Below are 20,337 nucleotides of genomic sequence, written 5' to 3' on the forward strand. Positions count from 1 at the left end.
CATATGTAAAAACAGCCACATGCTTGCTTGAACCAAGGTTGACCCGCATTTAATCCGCCGAAATCGGCGAGTTAAATTCCTGAACCAAGGCTGATCCACGTTTGTACAACTGGCACTAAGCCGACCATATATGAAATTGATACTTATTTCGTCTAATCACAAAATCTAAGGCCCAAAGGTTTTAAATCTCATTTTTGATGTCATTCGTTCCCGCAGCGATTCTTATCTAAAAATTTAACATACCTGTACGCAAATGCTCAGTCTTTCGAGAATATTCGAAAATGAGGGTCGCTCCTCTGGAGTAGGATTCCAGCATTCAGCCATTAGCCTATAAATTATTGCTGGACAACCAGGTGGTGCATCTAAACGACCACCATTAGTCACTAAGTGCATAACATCTCTATTTTGTAGTCCAGTGTATGGCATTAGTCCCAAACTAAAGACCTTTATAAAAGAAATAGACATTTTGTATAACACTGGCTTAAATTATTCCATTATTTCTTACCTCCCAAAGAAGTACACCAAATGACCAAACATCTGTCTTTGATGTAAAAATTCCATCAAGGAAAGCTTCAGGTGGCATCCATTTGATCGGAAGCATAGCTTTTCCACCCTTTCGATAGTAATCACTTCGATATATATCTCTTGCCATACCAAAATCAGCAATTTTAACTACTCGCCCAGGACCCTTACTACTGAGGAGGCAGTTCCTCGCTGCAATGTCACGATGTATAAAACGCTTACTTTCCATATACCGACATCCTTTGGCTACGTCCAGTGCACAATATATCAAATCTTTCATTATTAATGGCGAAGGGCGCTCTGGTTTGTTTCGCCCTTCACGAAGGAAAATTTTTAAATCTCCCCCAGCCAGCAATTCAAGGATTATAAACCGTGGGTGTCGATCAAAGCATACTCCGATAAGATGAACTATATTAGCATGATTAAATTTGGCCATGATTGCAGCTTCCATAAGGAAATCAGCTTCGGCTTGACCGGTCGACATCTCGGGTAGTGTTTTGACAGCTACTGGCATCTCCACTGCATCTCCATCGCGGTGTCTGTATAGACCTTGGTAAACTTCACCAAATGCACCTTGACCTAGGGCTCTAAAAGAAGAATCAAAGAATTTGAGTGTGACATGCCTATATAAATATTATAAAAGAAAACTGACTTCACCAAGCGCAAGCTTTCTCGAGCAACTTGCGGAAGACTCTTAACCTCTACGCTACCATTCAGGAGGCCGTCACAACCATAATTTGGGTTGAAATTTGGTAATGCCGGATCGTCAGTGGTATGTCTAAGACGACTTAGTTGAAGATCTTGCTCCATCAACATTTTATGACGGATTGAAGCCTGTTTTTGTCTTTGATATCGGTTATCTATAAATAGCATTTGTATAAAACTGTATCTCTTTTAAGATTAGTAGAGTTTGACTTACATAAAATTAATATCAATGAACTCAATGCAGTTCCTAACATTACAATAAGAACTAAAAAGAGTGTTACTAAATAGTGCATTGGTATACGATCATCGGCTTTCATTTCACAAGCGGTACTATTATCCTTTTTAAGGTGCCAACCATCAGGACAGATACACTGAGTTTGAGCCCGAAATTCATCTAAAGCAATACAGCGGTAGTCACAACCACATCCCTCAATTGCCGGGATGATAATAACTGAACCAGCTCCACTGTTGGCACCCTCATAAATGATATTGAGGCCCTTTAAACTGCGTGCTGTGTTAATATAAGAAGTTCCACCTTCTCCATTTGATTCGTTTAAATAAACGTCACCGCCAGCGTAACCACCTCCACCACCTCCAGTATTACATCCTCCACCGCCTCCTCCGAAACCACCTTGACCATGGGTATTAACTTGGCCATTACGACTCTCCTGCCCTTCAGCGTAACAAGAAAGTCCACCTCGCCCACCTTGTAAGAGGGGGGCTCCATATCGTGGACTGAGGGCGGTGTCTTCTTTTGCTCTCCATCCACCACCTGGGCCAGCAGTTCGTTGGTTTATGCTTTCACCGTGGATTTGTCCAGATGCACCTGGTCTCATTGGATTAGGTGGTTGTCCATGTTGAAAATCTTCATCAATATATCTTCCTATTCCGAGTCCTCCACCACCACCAGCAACTATTAGTGGTACTGCTTCATTTTTGGCGGAATTTAACTGAAATAAAGACAAACAAAAATAAAAACTATATTTACCATTCAAAACATTGATGCATTTTTAAAATATATGTGTAAGGTACAGGGGACTACACACCATTGGGGCAAGCGAGGCGGTGCCCCGGGGCCCCAACCGACGCCAGGGCCCCACTGAAGGCAATGTAGAGAAGGAAACTGTTATTATAAATACAGTAAAACAAAATTTACCTCAGAGCCTAAAGAAACTACTTTTTTTTAAAGAAAAATAATATAGGTACTATCTTAGGGACCCAAAAAATGCTACTAAAATAATCTTAGCGACCAAAAAATAATATTTCTGGGGCCCACAAATAAAGATGATGGCGTATACGTGCTTCCATTTTTAAAAATCTTTCTATATGAAATGGCCCTAAAGATCAAAGGGGCCCTAAAATGAATACTGCCTCGGCAACTTGACGTACGCGTACGCCTCTTCTAAGGTACCCTTCAATGTAATTGTAAATGCCATTCTTACCTTACCTTACAACGAAAACCCACAATTGTCGAGTCGACCCATTTATTCATCAAATTTTGTTTTCCTTTTAAATTACATATATCTAAAAAAACGGCCTCATAAGTCAACATGTACCTATTACAAATGAGATGCCACCTCGTGGGGTGCACTCTAACGTCTTATTAAAAGTCTGCAAAAATTGGGGGACTTTTGTTTTTATTATTTTGAAATAGTTTTTCCACTTAGAACTTGATTCTCGAAAAACCTTAAATAACGAATGCCCTAATACACATAAGCATTCCGTTAAAAAAAAATTCTTGCACCACAAAAAATGCGACATCATTTTTTACTTATTTGACTGGGTTAAAATAAAATACTAGACTTTGGTTTCTATTAGACTTAGAAAAAAAAACTTTGTGGATGGAAAACTTATGATGGTTTTTTTAAACAAATTCTATCAAGTTACTTAAAGAAATGCGGTTTTGTGTATCTTAAATGCAAATCCTCCATAAAACTTTCCCTGTACATACTGGTTACACGTACAGCTAGGGTGTCCTGCGTATCTCTTTAAAGAGAACATGTTCTCTTTTTCGTTGCGATCTATTCTACACTCTCTTTTTCCGCACGGATCTATTTTTGTTCTTTTTTTAAACCATATTTTTGTTTATTTCAATTAACTTATCTGCTTTTCAAGAACTTAAAGGCGATTTTATTCACTCGAAATTGAACACAACTCGAGGATTTTTATTTTCAACTTGAGAATTTGATTTCATTCACTGAAAGTTGAAGTTTTTAACATTTAATTTTCAAATCTAAAGTTTATCAACTTCAAATTTTCTCAACTTCCGAAATTATCAGAAGTTTTCGAGCAAACCTGAGATTTTATTTTAAAATGTCAGTGTAAATTTGTATTTTTGTTTCAAAAGATTGTTTAAACTTAAAAGAAAAAAGAAGAAAACCTTTTTTTATGATAAATAATTGATTTTTGTTTTAATAGTGCGATGATAAAACTGATGAGCCTTCGTGTGTTAAAGGAATTTAAAGAATTATTTTTTGGTGTTTCTTTTTGTTTTTTCCGTGTAATGTGTTTCCGCCGACATCACATTGGTTTAATTACTAAAACTTATAAATATGTAGCATATTCGAAACCATGAAATAAAAAAAAAAAACATATGAAACTTCAAATTCAAATTTCTTGCCTAACTTTCCAGTCAGCTTTCCAATAAAATTACCTAAATTGGATCGATTTTTTTTGACAGTTGACCAATCAGAGAACGAGAAATTACCTAAATATTTAGTCCCTAGCTAAGTCCAGGGAGCTAGGAAATAATTTATTGAATAAAACAAATTTTCAACTTGTGATTGAAATCTCGAGTTGGAGTTAACTCTCAAGCTTGTCAACTTCAGATTTTTTCAAAAGTTTAGTAATAGTGAATAAAATAATCCTAAATATGTTTGTTTTTCTAAATTTGTACCTCTGCTTCAAACCTCGACTTCAACCAGTCAATTTTTTTAATGAAATCAATCGACTTTTTTTAAGTCAAGATTACAAAATTTTCAGTTTATATTTACTGGGGATAATAAATAGCTATGCAAAACATTTGAATCGGTTATTTCAAAAACCACTTGACTCCAGAAGTTAGGTTAAGCTGATTTAACAAAATACATATGTTCAAATAAAATGGATTTTAAAAAAATGCTTGCTTAATAACATAATATTGAAATGAATTATTATTATTATTAAAAAATCTCACGCCAATTCTATATGCAGCTCAAATTCTAAAATCTCCTTTAAATTGTGAATAAAAAACATAGTTTATTTAAATTCATGCCAAATTCTAGCCGCTGCTGCACTTGAGTGGTTTTTTGGTTTTTGGAATGACCGATTTATTCACAATAACTGAGGAGCTGAACGCGTTTTTGTCGTTTTAAAAGAAACTCTCTTCGATTAGCCGATCTTGTGTCCTACTTTCTACTTACTTATCGTCGTTTTCTTTCACTCTATTAAGGAGTACTCTAAATTTTTACTCCTTTTTCTGGAGTGAAAGAACATTAATGAGAGTAATTTTTTTATTTGTAATTGTGTGTGTGACAAGGCAAAAATGGATAATTTCCTTGAAAAAAATAGTGATAACAGGCCTAGGGAACAATTTTATGAATTAAAAAAAAAATAATATAAATAACATAGGTATGAAGCATAATAAGCGTTCGTTGATAAGTCTGCCCGGAAAGTTTTCGAATCCAACCCAGAGGGACGGCGCAGTAGAGGAAGACCTCGTCTGAGGTGGCGCAACCAAGTGGAAGGGGACCTCAATCAACTTGGCGTGAGCATCTGGATGCAGCGAGCTAAGGATAGAGCTGGCTGGCGAAGCTTGTTGGTTGAGGCCCAAATCCACAGCAGATTGTAGCCGCCTTATGGCGCTGGTCACCCTAAGTAAGTAAGTGATAAGTCTGCTTCTACACGAAGACGCAAGGCTCAGAAATTATCTTCGAATTTCCTCTTGATTTTCGTTTCGGTGCGTCGCGCGCTTCTACACATAGTATTTTTTGAAGACGCAAATTTGACAGCTATTTTCTTTGGTTTTATTTTGTTCTTGATGCACATAAGAACAAGGGAGAGAGAAAGATCGATTTCTCCTTTGCTCTTATGTGCATCTTGTGCGTCCACGTCTTCGTGTAGAAGCAGACTACGTATTTTAATTTAAAAAAAAAACACCAAAATATACACACAAAAAAACAACTCCAGTGGGTTCTATACGTGCAACGAAAACTTTTGAATAAATTAAAAACGTTACAATACACGCAAATAATACACAACCGACGAAGCAGACTCCGCGACCGATGAAATAAAATAAAGCAGAACAGCAAAAAAAAGAACAAGATCAAAAAGAAACGTCAAAAAGAGTCACAAAATTTTTTACCGGAGACTCACGGGTCACGGTAGAAAATCTTCCTTCCCTTTTTTTCGAACTTTATTTCTCCCTTGCTCTTATGTGAGTCTCGCGCTTTGCGTCTTCGTGTAGAAGCGGAATTAGTTTTACTTTTGGTATATTTTTCATTATACTTCTGATCGGTTTTTTCAGCTAATGGGATTTTTTTTATTCGGTTTTCAATTTAATTTTGGAAAAAGTGAAGAATTAACGAAAAAAAATGGAAGAAATATATCTGGCGGGATATAATACAGTAAAAAACATATTCATAATGGTTGTTTTTGTTAATAACAAAAGAGTTTGAAAGAAAAATTTATGCATTATTCACTTTTCAAACAAAATTTTAAAATGTCAAACTTCAAATTCATAAGTGTGTGTGCAAATCGGTGTAAATCTGACTAAAAATGTGGAGTAAATCCGGGGTACTCCGTAGTACTAAAATTACTCCGGAGTAATTTTTTTTTTACACTTTTGTGGCGTCAAGGAACACAAAACCTTCAAACGTGCAAAAATAAGTACTAAAAGGGTACTCTCATTGGAGTGAAAGAAAACGAAATTAGAAAACATTAATTTGTGTAGCTTGTATTTTAGGTGTGTTTTTTTGTATATCTATATAGATTTTGTGCACAAAAACGACATCGAGATTTACGTGTTAAAAACAACAAAAGCTTTATCTGTATAGATTTTTGAAAAATCCAGATAATTATCCAGATTTTACTTTCTCTCGATAAAAACAGTAGTGCCAAGGTAGTTTAATTGTTGTGTTAATACAGAAATATCTGAAAATATTAACAAAAAAAAAACGGAGAAAATGAGGTTTGAAAAAAGCTCTCATATACAAAAATATTCAAAAATTAGTTTGACATGGTTTCATTGAAATGTTAATATTTCGAGATATACGCAATGCACTTTTCAGATAAAAGTCTTAAATGGATCCTGATAAGATTGTTGAACAAATATATACATAAAATTACCAAAGTTTTTTCGAAAAATTAGAAATAAAAATAAAAAAGTTTCCACATTTGATTTTTAAAAAATCGAAAAAATATTCAATATGGCTACCTTCAAACGCTTATAACACAAGAACGACGCAACTAATTTTAGTGGTTATGGTCTTAAAATGTAGCTAAGAATATACCAATGATTTTTGGTTTTTTGTGAAAAAAATTTGCCATGGTTTTAGTTTTTTTGTGAAAAATTTTTTTTGCATCCAACATGGATGTAATGGCCTTCTTCGTAGTTAGAATAAAAAAAAACACAAAAGCAACATTTTTGACAGACAGCTGCCAAAGTGTATGTACAGTGGTGCCAAATGATTGCATGAATTTTAAAAATCCCGATGTCGTTTTTTTGCACAAAATCTATATAGATAAAAAAAAAAAAACACACCTTTTGTTTAAAAGAATTTGTATGTTTTCTGTTTTTTTTTGTTTAATTAAATGCTCTCTTTTTTTCCTTCGAAATGTTTTCTTTTTAGAAATGTTCGAAATGGGAGATGGATACCCAGATGTACATACATGTACATTAAGGTGGTACTTATATTGCTTTTTGCGGAGATTTCACGGTGGATCTGGATGGCCACCAATCAGTTCTAAATAGCGAAAAAAATTCTCTAGTGTACAATCCGCTCCATATAAAATTAGAAAATTACCAAAAAAAAGCAAAGAGAATGACGTTTTATATGAACAAATTAGGGAATATTTTTCTCAGTATTTCCAACCGGATGGCGACTATCCAACTGCATGTCTCCCAAAAAAGGACCACCCTAATGGACATATGTATGTTCAGATTTTTTAAAACAAATAAATATAAATCAATAAAAAGCAATTAATAATTTCTTTTATTTTATTTAAAATTATTTAAAAAACAATTTTCACAACTTTATTTTATTATTTTAATACGCGACGCGTTTCGGAGTATATCACTCCATCCTCGGGCTTGTGACGTTTTTCACAAATAATTTTAAATAAAAGAAATTATTAATTGTTTTTTATTGATTAATATTTATTTGTTTTAAAAAATCTCGATATTACATACAACTTGGAGACTAAAATACCAAAATGCATATGTATGTTCATTTGCGAAAGTACTACACTGACCGAATACTTTTGAGTGATATTATAGGTCACTATGTGTTACACCGTGCGTTGGTTGCAATGAAACTTCCTATTTTTCGTTGCCCTTAGGTATATCTCAAAAAAACTTACTCTTTTTGACTCTATTAAGGTTACCCAAAGACAACTGTTCATATTTGATCCTAATTATGTTTGACTTTTTCAAAGTGTCATAAGGCCAAACAATTGAAATATGGTCTTATGTTACGGCATCTTTCTTTGCATCGTATTTTTTTAGTTGTTAAACCTTTTGTTTTAGATTGTACTCACCAGAAATACAAAAGATCCACCGCCACCTCCTCCAGCTCCATTTTCAATGACAATATTCTTTACCATATAAGCTTTTGAATTGAAGCTATATCTGCTTAAATCATCGTTTATTTCAATATCAGAGCGACAGCCTTTATCTTTGAAAGTCAACGATTTTATGCAGGCATTTTCACATTGTTGCCCAACCAAAATGTACAGCTCTTCATTTTTATGTAATTCTAAAACAGATACCGCCATAGCACCTCGGGAAGGTCACTATGTGTTACACCGTGCGTTGGTTGCAATGAAACTACCTATTTTTCGTTGCCCTTAGGTATATCTCAAAAAAACTTACTCTTTTTGACTCTATTAAGGTTACCCAAAGACAACTGTTCAAATTTGATCCTAATTATGTTTGACTTTTTCAAAGTGTCATAAGGCCAAACAATTGAAATATGGTCTTATGTTACGGCATCTTTCTTTGCATCGTATTTTTTTAGTTGTTAAACCTTTTGTTTTAGATTGTACTCACCAGAAATACAAAAGATCCACCGCCACCTCCTCCAGCTCCATTTTCAATGACAATATTCTTTACCATATAAGCTTTTGAATTGAAGCTATATCTGCTTAAATCATCGTTTATTTCACTATCAGAGCGACAGCCTTCATCTTTGAAAGTCAACGATTTTATGCAGGCATTTTCACCTTGTTGCCCAACCAAAATGTACAGCTCTTCATTTTTATGTAATTCTAAAACTGATACCGCCATAGCACCTCGGGAAGATCCAACGCCACCTGAACCTAGACCACCACTGGCTCCTTTTGCAATAATTCTGATAAATAAAATTTTTAATGAGTAAAACTTAAATGTGTATAATAAAGTGGTACTCTTACGTATAATGACCTTCGTTCGGAACTTTCCATTTTTGCATTCCCTTATATGTGCTTTGATCTTCTACAACACGAACTTCCTTCAGGATATGGGATTTATTGTGTTCCTTATAAAAAGCCTCACACTGTGAAGCTGTCGGTCCTATCATTCCTCGCGTATTGCACGTAGTCAGTTCCATATCTGATAAAAATAAATCAATTAAAATGATCCCTGGGATTGTTTAAATTGTCTTTTATATTACATGGTTTATATTCAAAGTCAGAATGCGAAGGGCTCTTCATATTGTACCGCACATCCCAGTAGTCATAGCCATTCAGATACTCCTTCGGTATGTTTAGACCAAAACACTCTGGACTTAGTGAAAAATCATCCATTGCAACATCAGAAAATATTCGCATTCCCATTCTTGCTTCAAATTGAAGATAGTATCTATAAAAGAAATATATATAAATGTTTTATTTCGAAATCCTTGTGGAAACTATGCAAGATGAATTAACTTACTTTGAAGTAATGTTCGGAAGAACATATTCTGATCGCAACCAATCAATTCCTTGATTTTTTGTGCTCCACCAAAGAGTCGTTGTTATATTTTCTTTTTCTTTCATCTCGACGACAGATAAGTTTATACTACCTGGATTTTTACCAAATTGATGAATGTAAAACCGAACAACACAGGAATTACGGTAGGGCGAATTTGCATCACCATGTACTAATGGTGGCGGGTTGAACGTTTTACTAATCATAATAGCATTACTAGCAAAACCTATTAACGATCCTTTTTCGGAATTGTTGATGTGCTGATTCATGTCAACAAGCATGTAATAACCAGTGGAATTCATTAAATGCTGGTATGTATGGTCACTATCAGGACCAGTGTCATGTGTGGGTGATGATCCTGTGTAACGTGACCAAGCAAGAACAGTCTTGCCCGAATCACGCCAACCACACCAACCGCTTTCAAAATCGCATCTTCCTCCATATGGTATTTTGTCTGTAATAAATATAAGGCAATGTTTCAACTTTTTACTCTTCCCGAATTTTGAAATTTTTTGATTTTTAATTGAATAGGAAGTCTTTATTATGGGACAGTGAACGACATCAAATATACAAAGGCTTTTGGGAAGATTAAATTATTTCGAATATGCAAGACTATGTGTATAACAAGCCAATGTAAATGTGGTATACAGCCCAAAGTAATGTGAGATCTCAGATCTTAAATACTGTGAGAGCTAGGATAATGATGAATAATGAAATGATGGTGGTATGATGAAGCTAAAGCAATTATAAGCAAAAAGAATATGGCATTCAAAGCTTAGTGGGAGTGCCCCTGTTATAATATAGAAGAAAAGTCACGCCTCCAAGTGGATTATAGAAATTGCAAGAAAGAATCGAAGTGCTCCCAAATAGGGATTTTAATGCAGAGGGTCCATATCGGGAGCTGAATACGGCCCCTCACCAGCAGTCGAAAGCTATTCAAGAGCTACGACTAAAATAGCCACCCGAAGGTGTATTGCTAAAAGAAAAATCTAAAGACTCGTTGGCCAAAGTTTAGATGTAGGTTTTGCCAAAGTTTTTTCAAACATTTGAAATTCGTCAAAATATGTCTTTGGCAGCACTGTTCATTATATCTACTTTTTTATTATAAAAAATTAAAGAAAAATTTTAAATTTAAAATTAAACTTTATTATTAAATTTTCCGAGTTTATACAACAATAATTAAATAAATAAAAATAAATAAGCTACGCGTTTCGGAAATTCATTTCATCATCGGGCTTTTAATGTTAATTTAAGCTATTTCTGGTTTTTGTTGTTGCCACTGTTGTGTCGTTTTGTGATGATATTTGTCCTGTTCTATCTTGTGTGTTTGTTAACGAAATTGATGGCTGTGTCAAATAGTGAGTTGGTTTTGATTGTTAGTTTGTCATTCATTATTTTGTCTTGTTCTTTTTTGCATGCTTTATAGATTTCAAACTCTTCTAATGCATCTAGTGTTGAGCTTTTCTTGCAGAAATGCAATGGTTGTAAGTTTGTCTCAAAACTTGTGTAATTGTGGTTCTTGTTTATTAAGTGCAATGCGTAGGTGGATTTGGTATTATGTTTTGGCTTGTGCTCAGTGAATCTCTCATAAAATGTTCTCCCTGTCTGTCCTATGTAATATTGTTCACAATCGTCACAATTTATTTTGTATACTCCAGAGCATGTTTTGGTGTCTTTTTTGGTTTTAGGTTTTAATATTGTTTGTATATTATTGTTAGTTTTAAATGATATATTAATGTTGTGTTTTTTAAAATTAAAAAAACCAAAACAAAACCAACAACAACAATATCAATAACCCAACAACAAATACAAAATACATAGCAATCGAATACACCAACATTTTACCACAAATAATAAAAAACGAATTTAAAAAACACAACATTAATATATCATTTAAAACTAACAATAATATACAAACAATATTAAAACCTAAAACCAAAAAAGACACCAAAACATGCTCTGGAGTATACAAAATAAATTGTGACGATTGTGAACAATATTACATAGGACAGACAGGGAGAACATTTTATGAGAGATTCACTGAGCACAAGCCAAAACATAATACCAAATCCACCTACGCATTGCACTTAATAAACAAGAACCACAATTACACAAGTTTTGAGACAAACTTACAACCATTGCATTTCTGCAAGAAAAGCTCAACACTAGATGCATTAGAAGAGTTTGAAATCTATAAAGCATGCAAAAAAGAACAAGACAAAATAATGAATGACAAACTAACAATCAAAACCAACTCACTATTTGACACAGCCATCAATTTCGTTAACAAACACACAAGATAGAACAGGACAAATATCATCACAAAACGACACAACAGTGGCAACAACAAAAACCAGAAATAGCTTAAATTAACATTAAAAGCCCGATGATGGAATGAATTTCCGAAACGCGTAGCTTATTTATTTTTATTTATTTAATTATTGTTGTATAAACTCGGAAAATTTAATAATAAAGTTTAATTTTAAATTTAAAATTTTTCTTTAATTTTTTATAATTTACACATACAACATGGAGACAAAAACAATAACATATTACTACTTTTTTATTTTGAAGAATTCTATTTTTCTATTTTGATTTTTTTATAGTATTTTGTATACCTATTTTATTAGGTAGATTAAAAAAACTCTTAACATCAGTTAATACTTTCAACTTAAGTTACATATATAAAACTAAATTATTTTTCAGTAAAGGTTTTAATAATTACACTCCTTTTTAAAGCAGTGGCAATCTTATGTCCCCGTTAAAAAGTGATAATATATCGATTACAAAAAACGGCTTGTAAAAGTTTCGGATCGGCTAAAGAATAGTAGAGTCTTTTCCAAATCGAGCAAATTAATTTCAAAGAAAAGCATATTAAATAAAATTTTATATTAAATTAAATGTTTAATCCTTCTCGAACTACTTTTTATCATCAGCTTAAATACCTAACTGTTAAAAACACACAGAAATATGTATATCTGATATTGATAAGCCATTATTTTCAAATTCAATAATTTTAACTAAACAAGGAAAATACCAAAATGTCCTCTTTGACATTTCTGTATATCAATAACCATAACACTAAAATTACTTTGGCACTACTCTTTTTATGGAAACAAAATTAAATCCGAATAATTAGATATCTAGAGTTAACATAAACAGATAAAGCTGTTGTTGTTTTCAATACATAAAGTACCTATTTTGATTTGCTATCGTTTTTTTCACCAAATACATAATGTCTATAAATAAAAACAAATCATATGTTTTCCTCACAAATCAGATGTCACCCTTTTTATGTACATATCCTAGAAAATCTTGCAAGTTAAACAATAATTTTTTTTAACTTAAAACAAACAAGAGATAAAAAAGCCAACGATGTCATTGCCACTAATTATGCATATTTTCACCCTTCCTTTTTTCAGTAACCCTTAGGTCAATGATGCAATTAATGACTCTTAATAGTTCTATTTGATGTTAACACACATCATAACACTTTATACATAAGAGAAATATTGCAGCCTGATTAAAAGTGTTGTATCAACATGAATATTATACTATCAAAGAAAAGTCTATAAAAGGCCAAGGTTCATTGATAGTTAGCAATGTTAACACAGTGTCGTTGAGCGATCGATAAAATCTTATTAAAAACTTACCACAATTTTGCAATTCATCTTCTGCATCATCACAATCACGATTTATGTCACAAATCCTTGGAAGAGGAATACACACAGGAACCTTATTCATCATGCATTTCACCTGTGAGGTGCTGCATTTTTCGCTCTTAGTTCCTTCTGGGAAGCAATTCACCATCCTTAAGTTATCGATGGCCACGTGAGCCCGTTGTGAATCACTTAGTCTAGGAACGATTTCAAAGGCAATTCGAAAATCACGTGTTATGCGTCCAATACGGTAGACCTGGTGTTCCCAGTGTCGGAAGTTATTGCCAGCCAGCTCGGTTGGTACCCACGGACTTTCAGTAGAGTGTAGGGGCTCGACAACTATTCTTGATAGGCCATGACTCATATCACTCTGATGTATATAGACTTCAAGTTGGCATTTATCCATTGTAGTACTGAATTGTGGTGAGGTGAGATTAACTTGTTCAGTGCTCGATGAAAGACGTGCATATAGAAAGTGTCCTATGGGGAAAATATTAATATTAAAAAAAAATCAAGCTCAAAAATACGTGTTTACCATTGGCATCTCCTTTTGAATCTGCAACAGGACCTGGCATTACTCCAGTCATATTTTGCTTAGATAAGTCAGTTCCTGTTATTATTTGGAAACCATCGGCGAGGTTTTCATTCCATTTCCAAGCGCAAGGGGTTTCAAAGTTGCACTTGACGCCTAGTAGATCTTCCATTTCTGATGATTGTGTCAATTCAGTTTGTGGCTCATAAGCATTCTGAAACACAACAAAAAATCAGAAATTATAAGATATATGTAACTTTTTGAACTTTAAGCCTAGTACGTTGCTTTTCGTTGTGTAGTACGCTGGCGCTTTTCGGCCAGTGAAATTGAAAAGTCTGCACTTCTTTGCAATTGCCGGGGACATTAATTGTTTGCGGAAAATTGACATTTGAGTTTTTTGTTTGTTTTTGTTGTTCATTTCCAATTTGTGAATATTATTTCGTTGAGATTTCGCAAGTATTTCGTTTTCATGGTGGAGACCAAAAGTTTCGTTTCGCATTAGCATTATGGTTTTGTTTCTTGAGTTTTTGCTTATTTTAGACTCAGTTAGCCTAAAAATCACTTTCTTTCCTTCCTAAGACCTCCATTTTTTTTTGTTTAGATATTTATGTTTTTCACATTTTTGGGGTAGGTTCACACTAATTTTTAAGATATGCTTATATTTAGCGTTTATTATCATTTTCCAGAAAAATTTATACATATCAGACCTAATGTATCTATATGAGCTCCTTTCTAAGAGCTCTAATTGTTGAGATATTATTCTAATTTTACACATTTTAGGGCTAATTTCATTACATTACAAATTAAAAACAAATGTTTGTATGAATTTGTATGCAATTTTATGTATGAATATTTAAAAAACGAAAGATTGTTGAGAAAAACTAATGTTGTCGAAATCAGAACGATTTGTTGGGAAGATCGGTGCACGGGAAGAGTCACCATTTTGAAAAAGAGGTAGTTTCGGTTTTAATTCTACAAGACTTGTGTCGTTCAATGTGGCATAAAACCATTTGTGTCGTGAATGGCCTTAGTTACAGCAAAAAACTTTAAACTATTTAGTTAAATGCTTAAGCCATTTTTGTAATTTAACTTAGTAAATTACTAAAATGGCTATAGCATTTTACTAAATTATTTAAAATTCTGTGCCATAGAGTTCAACTAAATTCTTAATGAATACTTTTTTATTTACTTCCGAAAGTACGAGCCGGGAGTGTAAAAATTCTCAATTTTTAGAATCAAAACTTCCCAAAATGTGTTTTTTCAGTGTTTTGAACTATATTTTTTTCATGCAAACACTGAACATTAATACATTTACATGTACTGTACATACATACATATTACATATATATAAAAATCTATCACTAACCCAAACGATTAACAAGATGATGGAACATCTTCCCATTTTCAACTATAAATTGAAGGAAACACAATTATATCAACGTGCCTTGATAGAAAGTGTAGAAGTCAATTTAGCTCCGGTTTACATTGCAGAGGAAATATAATTATAAAAGTCTCAATGCAACTAGGTTTTAATTTCCGTGTCTCTTTCCTTCATTCAGCATAAAAAAAATATATTTTTTTGAAAATGAAAGTGAAAAAGAATTTCCCATCATAACCAATTTAACGTCCCTAAGAAAAGAGTGTTTACGCAGGATCTTGATCAGGAGGGTGGAGAGAGGTCAGTAGAAACTCGATGGTTAATATAAAAATGTTCACTAGATTCTCACTGTAGAACAAAACTATTGACCAAAATTGCATCAAGTTAAATCACATAAAGATTTGAATGTTCTAGGAACCTAGGTACCATTGCTGATTTAAAATGTGAGAAACGAAGGAAATTAAAGTCACACTTTTTCGATTTTAGCTTAATAATTTTACTTTAATATTATATGTATTAGGTTTGTTTTTTATTACCACCGGGCTAAACTGAACAGAAAAAAACGCAGTCGGGGGTAAGAATTGTACATGTTAAATGCAACAACATTTTGGAAAAAATAGTTTGGTTGGAATTAAATTACACCGGCACACAAAAAACAAAAGTGTCATGTACCAGGAACCAGACCTATCTTTCTATATGTTTTTGGGCACGCTGAATCCGAATTTCAAGTCCGTTTGGCACGGTCACCCTCTAGTTTTGAGCTGTGACTGCATTTTGTTTGAATTTTTATAACTTTTTTGGAGTTTTTTGCATTTTCCTCAAAACTGGAGGGTGTTCAGGCAAAACGAACTTGAAATTCGAATTCAGCGGGTCCAAAAACATATAGAAAATAGGTTTGGTTCCTGGTACATGAAACTTTTTTTTTGTGTGCCGGAGATGACAGCGACAGTGCCATCACACAAAAACAAAAGTTTAATGTCCCAGGAACCAGACCTATCTTTCTATACGTTTTTGGACCCGCTGAATTCGAATTTAAAGTCCGTTTTGCTTCCTTTTTTGGAGTTTTTTGCATTCTACTGGAGGGTGACAGGGTAAAACGGACTTGAAATTCCGATTCAGTGGGTCCAAATACATAAAGAGGGATGGGTCTGGGTCCTGGTACATGACACTTCTTTTTTTTGTGCCGGTGTTATTTATTGGTCAAGGCAGGTACCGAGATTCTCTGAGCCAAGAGCACGCACGCAGGGTAATTCACGTGAAATAATACTTGTTTCTTTATATTTCACTTGAAAAAAAAAATAGTTTAATCTGAAACAATTTTCAAATTATTATTAGTGATTTCAAAATTTGTTAAAAAAAGAGAAACATTTAGGGTAGAGTTGCCTATTTTCGGCCGTCTCCAGTTTCCGGCCACCTTTCGAAAAATCGTTATAACTAGAGATTTCGAAGGGGTTTATTCCAACATTTTGCCCTTATACTGTTCTCTTACAGCATACGAGTGAAAATTTTGAATAAACCCCTACGAAATCACTAGTTATAACGATTTTCTGAAAGGTGGCCGGTAACTGGAGACGGCCGTAAATATGCAACTCTACCCTATCTATTGGAGGGGAGTATCTACGCTTTTACTTTTAATATATCCGAGTAGATAAAAAAATTGAAAATATTTTATACTTACGTATGGGGCCGACATAATGCGCTCTTTAATTTGTTTCATTGGATTGGCGTATACACCGTCAATGATATCATCACTGGCTCCATTCGCCGGATCATCACTTTGGCGTTCGGCATCTTGCTGGTGTCGCTGGTTGTAAGCTAAATTGAAAATTTCATTCATGGAGCTATTTTTTCTGCCCCGCAGTCTTGTTGGTCTATTGTCCACCGACGATGGCGGTGGTATTCGTGTCGAGTACATTGGAGCAAGTTGATTAATTTCAGAGAATCTGCTAGAAGTTCCAGCACCTGTAACACCGACACCTCCTATATTTCCAACCGATGCAACCTGTGAGTACGATGAATACGCGGACGATAGGTCAGGTTTCATCAATTCCTTGCGTAATGAATCGAATGTAGATGGTCTTTGTTGGTTTTGCGGCCGTTGTTGATATAGTACTTGATCTCTTCGACGATTTCCTCTTCGTCCTGGCGGGAGCCTCGTGCTCCCCAAATTTTGCAAATCATCGAAGATTAGTTGACTAGCTGGAGGATGAAGTAATGTTGTTTGAGTTGTTTGCAAATGTATAGGATCTCGAATAACGCCGCTATTGCGAAGTTTTTGTCCCAAAGCATGGCCATTGTGCGAGAGTGAATTAGCTGTGTGATTGAAGAGCGGACGCTGTCCGTATGTTAGATTAGGCATAAAAAACCAAAAGACCATAAGATGATACAGTGGCATAGTGTCGAAAGATAGTATTCACAAAAACTTGACACTATAACGTCGATTTGTATGAATTAATGATTTTTTTGAGTAAAGCTGCACTATTGTGAGCTTTTATTTTGACTGATATTAAGTTTTAGAAAGTGTTTGTAGATTATTTTCGAAAGCTTTAAAACATTAAAACATTTTTAAAAGTCTAAAAAACATCATCAAAACTTCGTTTTGCACTGTTTAAATTGAAAGAAACTCTAAACTGAAAAGTCTGTAGAAAATATTCGTAAAAGAACGAAAGCATTGTTCTTGCATTTGAAATCCATATCCGATTTGGTTACTATTAACGACGATAGTATTAACTTTGATGTTTCTAACTTTGAGTAACAGGTTTCTGAAAATAAAGAAAATTGTACTTAAGAACTTGGACATTTTTTAATATATATGTAATTATGAATATGTACATTGGATATTAGAATTAATATTTAAGTTATTTCTATATTTAAAATGTAAAGGAATTATTTTTACTTTAATTTTTTGGTGGGCTTGTTATGGAAAAGTTTTTAAAAATGTCAAACCCCTCAGTCAGTCTTAATGCTAGGTGCTGGCATTTGATGCAACAAATGGATAAAAACTCTTAAGATTGTTTGAGACATTTTTGGCCCCGGGTTTATTGGTCTAGAGTCTACTGGGGGTCTATTACGTAGTACGAAACAAGCGGCAAAAATAAATCGAAAACAAACAGCATCTCGATTTTTGCAATGATATTAGCCGTGTTTCCGTGATACTTGAAAGCCCAGACAAAAACTTACGTGGAAAAAATGAGTTCGGATGATAGTCCAATAATTTCGTCGGAAAATACGGCTTAGAAATGCAAATAAACCGAGAAAGCTTAATTGTTCATATGAAGTAGTGGGTTCTTAGAAAAGCTTAGCTTGAAGTTTTCGACCAAGATTTCCTATGAGCGCATTCCATTTTTAAAAAATAGATAAATTATTTTCTTTTTGACAATAACTAGGCTATTCGAAAAGATACGAACACTTTAATAGTATGCTTTTTTGTAACTTTTTTTTCTACAATTTATGCACTGACATTTTTTGCTTATCATGCATCGTTATTTATTTATTTAATATCAATTAGAGTTTACAATCTCAAATAGACTAACAAAATTTTTAAATTATACCTTGAATCATTATTAAATTAAAGCTACTATGTACAAAAAATAAAATTATTTATTAACATTATTTAATTAGTTACAAAATACATGTTTAACATATTTTTGAATGAGTTTCTACTCAAATGGGAATTAAAATCTATATTATTTGACACATTATTAATCTCCCTTACACTGCGAGTCATAGGTTCATTAAACGCATAATTTACTCTATGAACGTTTTCACGGAATAAGGTTCGAATTCTTAGTTCTCTAGAAGGAGCGTAAAGATCAATCAGCGATAACAAATGAGGACAATCAATATAATATGATAAAATATCACTGACAAAATTTATAGCGTCAATGATATCATCATTTACGGCGGTTTTCTAATGTCTGTATACCAATAAGCTGACATCTAACGTTATACGAAGGCATTTCAATGTTCCAGCCTAGTTTGTGTACTACAAATCTTGTACATTTTTTTTTTTGACATTTTCTATTCTTGTAATATGAACATTGTAATGAGGATTCCACACTACTTGGGCTAATTGGTTTATATTGCACCAGTTGATAAGATTTTTAACATCATTTTGGAGAAGCGTATAGTCTGTTAAATTTTTTACACTTCTAAAATATTTTAAATCGTCCGCAAACAGAAGACACTTTGAGTTAGTAAGGACATCAGAAAGGTCATTAATAAAAATAAGGAACAGCATTGGACCTAAATGACTCCCTTGTGGAACGCCGGAAGTTACAGAAAAGGGATGAGAGGTAATCTAATCAATTGAAACCATCTGGCTGCGTCCTGTAAGATAAGCTGTCAGCCATTTAAGCATGTTGGAATGAAAACCTATGTTCTCTAATTTCTAATTAGCAAAAATACACCATATTTTAACGAACTATTAAAGACAAAACACAAAACTCTAGACAGAGCGACGGAACACTTTTTCAAAACAATAGGTGGAATTTCATCCGGACCGGAATTAATGTCTTCAGTTAGACCACATAGAGCTAATTAGACATCCGATATGGTAACACTTAAATTACCTATGTTTAGACTATTTAGACTGGCAGAACGATGTGTTTGTGACATTACTAGAATCGATATAATTTGACTTAAAAAACTTAGCAAATTAGCATATTGCATACTTTTAGGGATTTGATTTTTTTTTTAATTTTTAATGAAACTCCAAAAACATTTACTATTGACTCTTAACTTGGATTCCATAGAGTAAATATAGGTTTTATATAAAAATTTATTAAGAACATTGAAATTCTTTTCCAATTCATCATAAATACTGCGCAAATTGGCATCAGAAGAACACTTTCGTAAACATTTGTATGCTTTATTCTTTTTATTATTTAAATTAATTAATCGACCGTTATACCAAGGAGGCTTAGAAGCATTTTTCAATTTAGTTTTAGGAACGAATAGATCGATAGTCGTCTTAAGAGAACTAAGAAAATTGTTGTAAAAATTTGATAATTCACAAGATTGAATAAAAGTTGAAGGCAGTGCTAGATTATTATTGATATAACTCGCAATGTTACTGAAATTAGTTTTGGAGAAATTATATCTATGTACATATATTGAAAAGGCATTTTTGGTTTGAAAAAGTTTAGTATTTTAAATTCAAAAATCAAAGCAATGTGATGTAAAGTGTTCGGAAATATGGGAAAAATAGAATTATTTACGAACAAATTAAGTCTTTATCGGCAAACAATAAATCGAGTGTTCTATTTAAACTATTTTTACAATTGTTCATTTGAATCAAATTAACAGTTAAAAGCGAATCAATAAACAAAGAATCACACTCATTATTTACATTGAGATATCAATCAAAGTATTTTTTTAAGGACATGAAATTATTCTT

The 20,337-nt window shown here is 33.3% G+C and overlaps 1 protein-coding gene across 1 annotated transcript in view; it reads right to left on the bottom strand.

The window, feature by feature from the left end:
• LOC129907450 (tyrosine-protein kinase receptor) overlaps positions 1 to 20,337 on the bottom strand; it is a 64,449-nt gene that overhangs the window by 12,130 nt on the left and 31,982 nt on the right. Inside the window, exons 2-12 of the mRNA XM_055983689.1 lie at positions 16,618 to 17,701; positions 13,565 to 13,775; positions 13,024 to 13,509; positions 9,335 to 9,824; positions 9,075 to 9,262; positions 8,836 to 9,013; positions 8,474 to 8,774; positions 1,442 to 2,177; positions 1,175 to 1,382; positions 506 to 1,109; positions 244 to 444 (exon numbers count right to left, since the gene is read on the bottom strand). Coding sequence (XP_055839664.1) covers positions 244 to 444; positions 506 to 1,109; positions 1,175 to 1,382; positions 1,442 to 2,177; positions 8,474 to 8,774; positions 8,836 to 9,013; positions 9,075 to 9,262; positions 9,335 to 9,824; positions 13,024 to 13,509; positions 13,565 to 13,775; positions 16,618 to 17,334 — 4,320 coding nt within the window. The 5' untranslated portion in view covers positions 17,335 to 17,701. The remainder of the gene's footprint in view (positions 1 to 243; positions 445 to 505; positions 1,110 to 1,174; positions 1,383 to 1,441; positions 2,178 to 8,473; positions 8,775 to 8,835; positions 9,014 to 9,074; positions 9,263 to 9,334; positions 9,825 to 13,023; positions 13,510 to 13,564; positions 13,776 to 16,617; positions 17,702 to 20,337) is intronic.

Source organism: Episyrphus balteatus, chromosome 1, assembly GCF_945859705.1.
Source record: "Episyrphus balteatus chromosome 1, idEpiBalt1.1, whole genome shotgun sequence".
Taxonomy (NCBI): domain Eukaryota; kingdom Metazoa; phylum Arthropoda; class Insecta; order Diptera; family Syrphidae; genus Episyrphus; species Episyrphus balteatus.